Consider the following 11,278-nt stretch of genomic DNA (forward strand, 5'->3'; position numbering starts at 1 on the left):
GGGGAGCTCTGAGCCGGTCGCGCCGTCGTGCCTCGTCTGGCAGGCTTTCCGCCCCGCTTACCAGCCGCGCGGTCCCAGCGGGCTGGCGATGGGACAGGCTCCTTGTGCCTCAGTGCGCGGGCGCGGCCTCGGGCCCACAGCGCTGGGGCTGCTCCAGCCTCTCCCTGTGCGGGAGCACCAGGAATGTCTCTCTCCTCTACCCGGCTACTTGTTTTCAAAGCACTTTCTAGGAATGGCGTATTTCTGAGGCCTCTGTCTCCGAAACTGGCAGTGGATTTAGACAGTATTTTGAAGCGTGTTGTGACAATGATGTAGGAGAGCCCCTTCTAACACAAAAGGTAGATCTATGCCAAAAACCAGGTGTGAACTGCTAGGAAAAGGCTGAGACTTCCAGCTTTTGCCAAGATAACTGACCCAGTGCTGGGGAGGAGTGGGACACAGTGACTGCTGAAGTCTGTCAAAGCTGAAGGGTGATTCAGAAGAGGAAACACAGCTTACATTTACCCTCATAGACTGGCCCACTGGATCATCATCTGCCTTGAAATGTGGCTCCTTGATGGGCTTCACCTTCCTTTCTGTCAGAGTTTTCTAGAGGCTAAGTGTTTGGGACTTGCTTCCTTCTGGATGGCTCCTTTGTCATTAAAAGAAAAAGGAACTTGCTCAAAAGCAATGACTGGATATGTGTAGTCTCCACTTAATTCAGCCAATGTTTCGTATGTGGAGCACTCATAAAAGATCTGTATAATTCTGCAGTTTGAAATAACATGCAGTTACAAGCAGCTTTCTTAAGAAAAAGCTATTCAAATGGACATCAGGTAAGATAAGCAAGAACAACTTAATAACTTATGTTATTTGTCTCAAGTTGAGAATGTATTCTCAGGGTAATAGTAGACTTGTGTTTTACTCAGAGGGGAGCATCAAGCCTTTGTTGATGTTGGAACTACAAATTCAAGGCCAGGAATTCCCTATAAATCGGTAGCTCCACAGAGGATATTTCACAATTTGCACTTCTTTATGATACAGGCTCTCAGTTTATGTTAGTCCAGAGACAGAAATGGCAGCTGGATGTCTAATGTATGTGTCCAAAATGCTCTCTTTATATATTCCCATTTCATTATCTTCCTAAAGCAAATAATTAAAGCCACACAAGGCAGAAGTAACAAGAAAGCTGAAGCCTTGTTACAGAGTGCTGATTATTATTGTCTAATTTGGGGACTCATTTTCACTCCTCTTTGAACCCAATTGGTCATTTTCTGTTCACTTCTGTTTGGGCAGGATCAAAGTTATTGATAATTAACTGCTATCAGATTGTGCTGTGGATTATAAAAGATAAAAGAGGCAGCCAAGAGATGTCGTGAAGAAAAAAAATGTCTCAATCACCAGGAAAACGTGGCACAATTAATTTATTCTTTGACAAATAATGACTGTAGTCTCCAACTCCTCTAATGTAAGGTAATTTTCTGGTAGCTCAGTGAGTCTGCAGCCTGTACACTTGTGTGCTGTGTTTGAAGTAGCTTTTGTAGTGCATTACATACTGGCAGATTTTGAGAATCTCAGTAAGTCCTTTGATAACCACCTTTACTGTCTTCTGGTTCTCCTTTATTACTGCTGCTTTTGCAAGGCACTATGACTGTAACTCTTAACAAAATGCTGTCTTTAAAAGGATGAATCATCAGTTCATAGCTGCACTTCGGGAATGTTACTGTTGAGACTGTTCTAGTGCTGTCTGGAGACCTTTGCAGACAGAAACTCCAAGTGTTTACTAGGTGGCCAGCACTCTCAGAACAGCAGGTATTACAAATCAAGACTTTGGAGATTTTCTTTGCTCCTGAAAAAGGAGTTTTTCATGTCTTATGAGTTATTGTCTTGTTTATTGAGCAATGTTGATTTTCTTTTAAGAAAATCAGTTCTTGGGAGAAGAGGTTTGTTTTACTTCAAAATACGTGTTGTGGTGGTGTAGATATATGCACACGCTGGGGAGAAAATCTTAAAACTATGACAGCTATGCCTCATTGGCTCTATTGTCTGAATAGTTTGTCCTGGAGGGAGAACACTGGTTCACGGCTGGCAGGATGATGTAAAAGTAGATTATAGAGTCACAGAATCATAGAATGGCTATGGTTGGAAGGGACCTTAAAGATCACCTAGTTCCAACCCCCCCCCCTCCCCCCGCATGTGCAGGGACATCTCCCACTAGACCAGGTTGCTCAGAGTCCCATCCAACCTGCCCTTGAACACTTCTAGGGAGGCAGTATCCACAGCTTCCCTGGGCCAGTGTCTCACCACCCTAACAAAAAAGAACTTCTTCCTAATGCCTAACCTAAATCTACCCTCTTCCAGCTTAAAATCATTACCCGTTATCCTATCACTACACACCCTTGTAGAAAGCTCCCCCCTACCCCAGCTTTCCTGTAGCCTCTTCAGGCACTGGAAGGCTGCTGTGAGGTCTCCTTGGAGCCTTCTCTTCTCCAGGCTGAACCGCCCCAACTCTCGCAGTCTGTCCTTGTAGGAGAGGTGTTCCAGCTCTTTGATCATCTTTGTGGCCCAGATGAAGAACTCCTTATAAAATATCTTTGTATAGGACTGAATCAGACTTTGGAAAACCTATTTTGTTCCTGATCTTTATCTAATCCTTGGAGAAAGAGATATAATTAATTAGAATTGTTAAAAAGAAATGACAATAGCTAAGACAGGACAAGAAAATAATGAAAAATGCAACGTTTTCCAAGGCATATAAATGCTGACATGTTCTGAAATTTTATTTTTCTCCTGTGATTTCTTTAGTAATAATTGTTTTCATTTCCATAAGGCTTCCTTCAGTGATTTTTTGAAATAGAAAGCTATCTGAATCGTGCAGTTTGCCATGACTCTAGCATATGTGGGTGAGTATATCTACAGAAATTACAGAAAAACACCACAGAGAGATGACACTTCCCAGAACAGGCCACATTCAGCTTCCAAATAGACTTGGGCAACCACATTGAGAGGGGGTTGGGCTCCAGCTGGCTGAATAGTCTATTAATTTAGAAGATGCAGAAGACTTTCTCAGCTGTATATTCTTTGAAAATAAGTAAGGTAATAAGCACACTTACATTGTGTGCTTATCTTTGCCTGAATCTGAACTCAAAGCTAAATCAGTGTCTTTTACCAATTAACATTGTGTACACAACGTTTCTTTTTCTTCTTGTTCCTTTTAACATTACTTAGTTTCAGTCCTAGGATTTCACATACAGGATAACTCTTGATATGCCACAAGCTCTGCTTCTTCCATCTCCTTTTAGAGGATGAAAAAACATTAGTATGCTGGAAGTGTCTTTCAGAACTCAGTTTACAAAACAGCACACTGGAACGTGGGAAGTGGGGCTGTGCCTCATCAGGGCTGTATCTGCCCAAAGATGAGCTCATTATAACCACTTCATTAGTGACAGATGCTTGTCTATTTCTTCCTAAAAAACATCTATTGCTGGAAACTTCTCATCTAGTCCCAGCCAATTTCCAAAATAATGTCAGTATCTTTTTTCCTAATGCCTAACTGTATAAAGAGCTCAGTCCGTTCACTTATTCACAGCTGGTTTAAACAGTTGTTTTGATGCCCTGGATTATAACAGAAGGAAAATATGTTAAAAGAAGCAATCCTGCTATGGAAAATGTTGTCTGGGTGTCTCAAAGTACTATGCAAAATAGTGACAGTATTTGCCATTTACTCTGTCCCACTGTTTTGTGTTATTAACAGCTCATTGTTGCTTATCTCTCTAGACACTGGGACCAGTGTTGTTTAATATCTTCATTGGCAATATTGACAGTGGTATTGAGAGCACCCTCAGCAAGTCTGCAGATGACACTAAGCTGTGTGGTGTGGTCAATACACCAGAGGGAGGGAATGCCATCCAGAGAGACCCTGACAAGCTGGAGAAGTGGGCCCAGGTGAACCTCATGATGTTCAACAAGGTCTCTGTGCAAATAAGATTTTCTAGGCCCCACAAAGGTGTGGCTAGGATCGACCCACCATCACTTGTGCCTTTCCTGTAAGCACTGTTGCATAGTGATAGTGGCTGTACACAGTAGGTAAGGCTTTGAACTGGATTGAGCCTGGGGAGATCTTGATATCTAGTACAGGGTTACCTACAGAATGTTTTAAGGGGAACTTGCAAAATTACTGGGTTTGCCCAGTTTTGAAATAGAGTATTTTTCACATTGGGGATTTTTACTTAAGTGTCTGCTTGCAATGAGGGATATTTTGTAGGTATTTTGCCAGTGTTGGAAAGCTCGGAGGAAAGCTAGCAAGGGGGACAATTCATTAGCAGTAGTCCTATTCTAAGGACAGTCTTTAGTTATTTTGTGACAAAGCTTGGCTGTACAGACATAGCAAGAGATACTTAACAGCACACAGTGCTGTGCTTTGCTACAAACAAAAAAGGTGTGTCTAAAAAAGGCGTATCCAAAAAGAGCATACAAACAGCATCAAGAACTTGACTTTATTGTTTTTTAGCTGGACAAGATCCAGCAGAAATCAGTTCTACACTATAGGCACTATTACAGACTGATGATGTGCACAAAGGAAAGAAATACAGTGGCTTTTGAATACTTTTAGATTTCATAGTTTTTATTTTCTAAATAAGCAAGCACTTGGTTTTGAAGGGTAAGATTTGCAGCTACCAATAGGGCCACCAGAGGGGAAACTGGTTTGGATAAAATTAAATAGTTCTTTCCAAAGAGAAATTTTATTTTACACTAGTTAATAATTATTTTATGCTGCTTAGGGACATGGCTTAGTGGTGAACTTGGCACTGGCTGGGTTAATGGTTGGATTTGATGATCTTAAAGGTCTTTTCCAACCGAAACTATTCTGTGATTCTATGAATGCAAACATATATAATAAAATTTTTCTTTAGATTAATAGATTGTGGTCATTAGGGATCATTGTGTCACATATTCTATTCTTTTATAAACCATGGATCTTAGATGTACTCCAGTATTTGCTGTCTTGAGCAGAAAACCTTTTGTCTGAAACATTTTTTTCCTGGAGGACCTTCAACATATTTTTCAAACCTTCTGATATTTTAAGAATTTCACTAGAAAAAGAGTTGACTTTGTCATTTGAGCGTGTATGTAGTTACATGTTGCATCACTGTAATATATAGACGCTTATGTAGCGTGCAATCACAGTATGTGACTGTGTTTATACACACGTTGCTCAGCAGATTGCAGAGCACAGAAAACCAAGTCAACGGCAGAAAAGCAGCTAGAAAAGTCGAGTGTGTCTGGCTTAAAATGCCCAAAATGAACTGGCTGCCTTTTCTATCAGTCAAAGTAGCACACTTCAGATAGTTCCAGCCTTTCAAACTACCATCTGTTAAGACATAATCATAAGCCCACTGACAAGTGTTTGTCAGAAATCACCTCATGCTAATTGAGCTCTTTTCTGACACACTTCAGTAGCCAATTTTTAAGACCTGAGAGACATCATTACTGCACATTAGTTGGGAAGATAATGACACAGCTGTCCTTTGGAAAAAAGAACCTAAAGTACTTGCACTATTGCAAAATTATAGGAGAATAACTTTTAAACAGCCATGTTCAAAATTTTAACTGAATTGAAAGGAAGCATTGGTCAAAACAACATATCCCATCACCAACAGCTGCATTCTTTTGCATCATTAGTAAATTTAATTTTGTTCTGTATACAGTGAATGAAGAGGTGCAATGATCATGCAAAAAGACTAGTGGAAGCAATTTTCATTCTTTTTAAGTATGCCTTCTTTCAGACATAATTATGCCTAACAATTTGTTGTGTTCTGCACCTGCAGTAATCACGATTTAATCCTTATCTTCAATCACTGCATCTTTGCTATTCTTTCAGAGATGTGGTCTGCAGCTCTAGAGCGGCAGAAAGTTAAGGGGGCAATGATGACTATTCTTACTAATGCCAATAAAAATCTGACAGCAATTGGGCAAAATACAGCATTCACAATATTATACAATGTTAAATGCCTGATAAATACATCACAGTGTTAGTCATAAAGCTGAAGCCTGTTTACAATTTCTATTTTTGCCCTAAGTCTCTATTCCCCTCAACACTTAATATCAACTTCTGTTGGAAAATCTGCCTGCCTATTGTTTGTCTCCAGAGAAGGACGACATTTTGTTGTGGGCTGAGTTCCTGTTGTATTTCTGTTGTCAGCTGAGGAATTACCTTGTTTAGGGCTCAGTCTGTTTTTCTGGGGCTTTTCACCACTTTGAAACATCTGAAAAAGGACAGCTTCTTGGCTCTATTCAGACCTTCCTCCAGAAAGCTGAGTATCTGGAGAAGGAGTGTGCCCAATACTAGGGGAGCATGACCTATAGCATTTTGTTGTAGATGTCTTAGTCAAATAATCTGCATAGACTTGGATTTTACATTATTATGTTGATTCCTTCTGCAAGTTAATATTGAGATAGAATGTTCTCTGAGATGAAAACGTGGCTGAGAGGCACATGTGTCTTGATATGTGTGAAATAATGGAAAAAAAACAAAAAGAAAAACCCACGTAAATTAGATCAGTCCTCAGTTAGACTAAGTTCTACTCCTACTGAAGCACCTTGCCTGCTCTTCAGTGGAACTTGAAAACATGTTGAGGAGTGTGTGAGAACAGAAGTGCATTATCCTCTTCAGTGAGCAAAGAGGTTAAAATCTATTTTATCAGCTCCTTGATAAGGGCCCAGTTTGCAAGGTCAGTCAGCTAAAACTTGCATTTCTGAAAATGAAGGAGTTAGCAATAACAGGCATATTTGTGGTTAGTAAAATCTCAGCATTCAGCAGGCAAAGCATTAAGAATGTTGGAAGCTGTTAAGGTGAATTGCAAGAAAAGAAGAATCTAAATAAGTAATACTCTTATTGGGGTTTTAGAATATAAGGTAGCTGTTGGACCAATTGTGAGGCCAGCCAGTACCTTTCTGAAGAAGCCAATATTGAGAAGATTCTGAAAACTACTAGAGAAAACACTTAAAACATACTTAACACTTAAAACATACTCTGTTAATACAGAGAGAATCAGTGATACAAGCAGGTGATTTCCAGCTCTTACTGGCTCTGATTTTTCTGACTTCGGCAAGTCAGATATCCTGACATTAGTGATATGGCTCCATCTTGGATGAATGTAGACATTTGGCTGAGAAGTCATATGAGAAGCTCCAAAATAGTTAATAAAGAATAACTAGGTTTGACTTTTTGAGGGAATGCAACTATACAGGTTTTCAACAGTTTAATTGCCTTTGTGCTTAAATTAGATTTATTTAGGTTTACAGTGGTTTACGTTTATATAGGTAGAAAAAGACTGATGATCTGAAGACTGATGAAATACCTGTCAAAGAACATCAAGTATAGTTAATAACCCAACTTATTATCAGCAATTGACAATTATGTGGCACCAGTCATCCCCAGACACAGAAGTGGTTTGTAAATAAATTAATGAAACATGCAGTAAAACTATTATCTGCATTTTATAACAGGCAAATGGAGGCCTAGAGAGACTAAAATTATTGCCATGGCAACGAAGAAAATTTGTGTAAAGATGAGAAAAAGTACACATTTTTTAAACTGTCTTATGTAGCAGTTTTTAAAAGTTTTTTATTTCTTTTCTGCATATTTTTGTGCATATTTCTCATCACTACCACATCTCTTTTGGTTTGTCTCACCTGCTTATTCCACACATTTGATAGATATTTTCTGATTTGCAAGACCTATATTAAATAACATTTTCATTTCATTACACGTAATAAAATAATATGATCTTTGATTCTGTTTGTATTTTAAGCTTGCCTTATAATGAGACATGACAAAGAAGTTACTGTTTAAGACATCTAAAAGCAGAAATAGTCCATGCTCTCAACTGAGATATTTGTGTCCACAGAAGTAATATCAAAGGGTTTTATCTTCCAATGGTGACTTAGAATTAAGGTATTTTTCTTTGGGTAGGAACACTGCGTAAAACAATCTGCTGTTTTTCTTCAGGATATCAGCTTTGGAATACAATTTTCAGTTGGCATGCTCCAGTGAAATCAGTGGCACATAATGAAGTTCTGATCCATAGTAACCAAATATGTTTGTTATCCTACATATGTTTCTGTAGATTGGTGATTTTTCTTCATAAGCCTACACATAAAGGGAAGGGCTATCCTGACCCTGTGAAAAGCAGGTTATCTTTAATAACTGCCAGTCATCGGATTTGCACTGTGGAGAGCTGAAGCAACAGCTCAGCATAATTTTTCACAGCAAGAATTTTTCATTGCACGTCAGTCCTGCTCCACAAGGAGTTGTAGGCTGACTTACATATGCCAGCTTCAACAGACCTTCTTGCTGCTTCTCTTAGCCAGGGGTGTGGGTTCCCACCAGGCTTAGAGCCAACACAGTCTTACTGATGCTTATGTGTCACATACACTGCAGCTACTGTGATTTGACTGCTTGGGACGTGCGTATTGTCAGGACACGAAGACTGGCCAAATCCCACATGTGGGATCTGTTTTACCATTGTGTTCCTTCAGCCAAAGCTAGTGAAATATCAAAATAAAATTATCTTTTGGTACTAAGACACTAGTTTGTCTCTGCATTTCCTTAAATTTATGTAGCTGCACTTGCATTAATTTCTGTGAAGCAATTAACAGCCATTCGTGATTTACAAACTGTATTTGCCATGTTTCTGAATTAAGGTCTATTTCAGATTTCAGAAGCCAGAGTTTTGCATACTAGCACTATCCACTGTTTTAATATTTAAAAGGAAAGGCAGCTGAGCCAATATATTTGAGTCTTAAGATAAGGACGGGTTTTAGAAGCATCTGGGTGACTGAAGTGCACACATGTCATTAAGAGGAGCAGTAGCAATGAGATGTCATTCAAAAGTGTGTCATTCATTGAGCTCCAGCGTTCAGGACAAAAGCTTGTTCATATGCTCCTGTAGTCACAAAAGCATGTTGTGATTTTTTCTGAGACTCACTCCAGCTTTTCATGTATCTTCCAGGCTATTTTTGGCATTCTGCTTTTCCTCCCTTTTATTTGGCTTGTCTCCTTTTTTTATTTTTTATTTTTTTCCCCTCCTGGTCTGTTATTTCTGTCCTATCTTGCTGATAGTCTCTTTTCATTCTAAGTGTTGAAAAATAGTACAAGACAAGGAACAGCCCACCAGGGTAACTTACATCTAGGTGTCAAAAGAGTACTTGCTTCACCTTGGCAGAATATCTGTTCCCCAGTACTTTTCTTTCAAATATTCTCTTCCTTCCCATCCCTATTGTGAAAGTTCTTACTGCTGTTCCTCCATTATCTTTCCTCTCAGACTATTCTTTACTCCTTGTTTTCTCTCTTTTTTTTTTTTTTAACCATTACTCTGCTCCTCCTGACTCAGTGTACGTCCTGGATACAGTTTTGCTAGTATGTGTTGCCAAGATTGGATTTAAAGCCCTTATTCAGCCAGTGAAGTTACCTTCATATCAGAGACATTGTTATGTGTGAATTTAACAGATGTGTGTTGCCTACTGCAGACTCTCAATGCTATGGATTTACAGCAAAGAGTTTATGTGAATAACTGTGTCACTTTGCTCTTTGAAGATGGGGGATCCCATCATGTTCAATGATGCTGCAGGTTCAGCAGAGATAAATGCCTAATTTTTAATTACTTAAAACTTACCAATTTCCAGACATTTCATTTACAAACCCATTCAGTTTTGAAGGCTGACCTTACAAGCAAAACCAAAAACAAAAACAAGCTTTGGAGGGAGATTTAGAAGTTTTAATGTAATTTTGTAACTGATTATAGTAGATGAAAACTACATGAGTATGGTTAAAGATGCATGCCCAGTATAATGCTTAAATTCTGACAGCATTACTGCAGAGAATTACTGAGGACTAAGAAATTCTTTCTTCTGGCGTTCTGGTGAGCAGAGGTAGATTTCAGTGGATCTATGGCAACTCAGACTTGTGTAACGTCAGGATGAACAGAGCTGTCAGTTTCCCCTGAATGTGTAGCCTGCTGTAGGCATTGCACTGCTACTGCAAAAGCCATTAACGTTTGGAAAGTAAACATGAAGAAACTGTAATCTTGTAGCTGTCTGATCATGTTTTTAGAAACCTAAGGCAGCCCCCTCGTGGCCGTTTATGTTTTGAAGAAATTGCTTCAAAAATAATTAAAAAATAGCCATTGTTTGGAGGAGAAATGAATGCTTCCCAATTTTAAAAGTCTACTGTGCACTGTTACACTTCTTAAAGGTGTTGGTAACACCAACTATATGCGGTGCTAATGCAGGTCAAAACCAATTTGTGTGGAATTGATCTGAAATCGGCCTGCAGTGGCAATCCTGCACACCTGGCCTGGGCACTGGCAGACTCAGAGTGAGCCTGTGCTGTCCCAAATCTGCGTGCTTGTTGTCTTCTGCCGCGGGACACTGATCCTCTGCCTCTTTGGAACAGCATTACACAGAGCGCTGCATGTTCTTACTGCAGTATTTTGAATTTTTTTTTCTTTAGTTCCTGCCTGTCTCCAGACCCTGTAATGACCTGCAGTCACCTCGTCTTTGCTCAGTATCTACTCGGTTAAATATTAATGCCTTCCAACTGCTTCACTCAACCTTACTTTACATCGTTTTGGCTTTAATCCTTACTGGCACGTGTGGTAACAGAGCTCAAAATACAAACAATGACTTGAGCTGCATCATGGGACAGACTGTGGAGAGATGTCAAGTCAGAAAGGAGTGATGCTAACGCTCACGGAAAGTCAAAGCACTGAGAAATTCAGGGGGGAAAAACCTGTGCTTTGAATTTTAATTAGGTGCCTTTTGTGTGTCAGTGGGTCAGAGCTGGAAGCTTAGCGCAGCTTCCTGGAGTTCTGTGAAGAAGTGGTTCCGCGAGTAGGCGGGTTTTTTAAATACAGTTTTAATTTCTTTGGGGGTGAAGGGAGGTGCGGGACTGTTGATTCTTTTTTTTATCTTTCTGCGGCCACGCTTGGCTGATCCTTTTCTGAGTGCGATGTGGAAACACTCCTTGTAGGGGCAGAAACCCCGCTGGAGGCAGAGCTCTGCTTTGAAGAGGCGCTGCCCGTGCTCGCCTGCACTTCTATGGTCGTGCAAACAGACCCGGCCCGCTCACCGGTTTGGTTCTGACTGACGGGAGGAAGTTTTTAAGCGTTCTTTTCCGTTCCCGACCTCTCCGGCTGCCGCCTCGCTCCCGAGGCAGCCCGGCCTCCTGCAGGGGAACGGGAGCGCCCGGCTCCGGGTCACCCCGCCGCGGTGACGAGCAACGGCCCGGCCCGGCCCC

At 40.4% G+C, this 11,278-nt stretch overlaps 1 protein-coding gene across 1 annotated transcript in view; it reads left to right on the top strand.

Moving 5' to 3' along the window:
* The first annotated feature begins 9,577 nt into the window (after window positions 1–9,577).
* SHCBP1 (SHC SH2-domain binding protein 1) overlaps window positions 9,578–11,278 on the top strand; it is a 15,555-nt gene continuing 13,854 nt past the window's right edge. The window contains exons 1-2 of the mRNA XM_009997485.1: window positions 9,578–9,611; window positions 11,012–11,112. Of these exons, the coding sequence (XP_009995787.1) occupies window positions 9,578–9,611; window positions 11,012–11,112 (135 nt within the window). The remainder of the gene's footprint in view (window positions 9,612–11,011; window positions 11,113–11,278) is intronic.

The sequence above is a fragment of the Chaetura pelagica genome, unplaced genomic scaffold (assembly GCF_000747805.2).
Source record: "Chaetura pelagica isolate M959 unplaced genomic scaffold, ChaPel_1.0 scaffold425, whole genome shotgun sequence".
NCBI classification, from domain to species: domain Eukaryota; kingdom Metazoa; phylum Chordata; class Aves; order Apodiformes; family Apodidae; genus Chaetura; species Chaetura pelagica.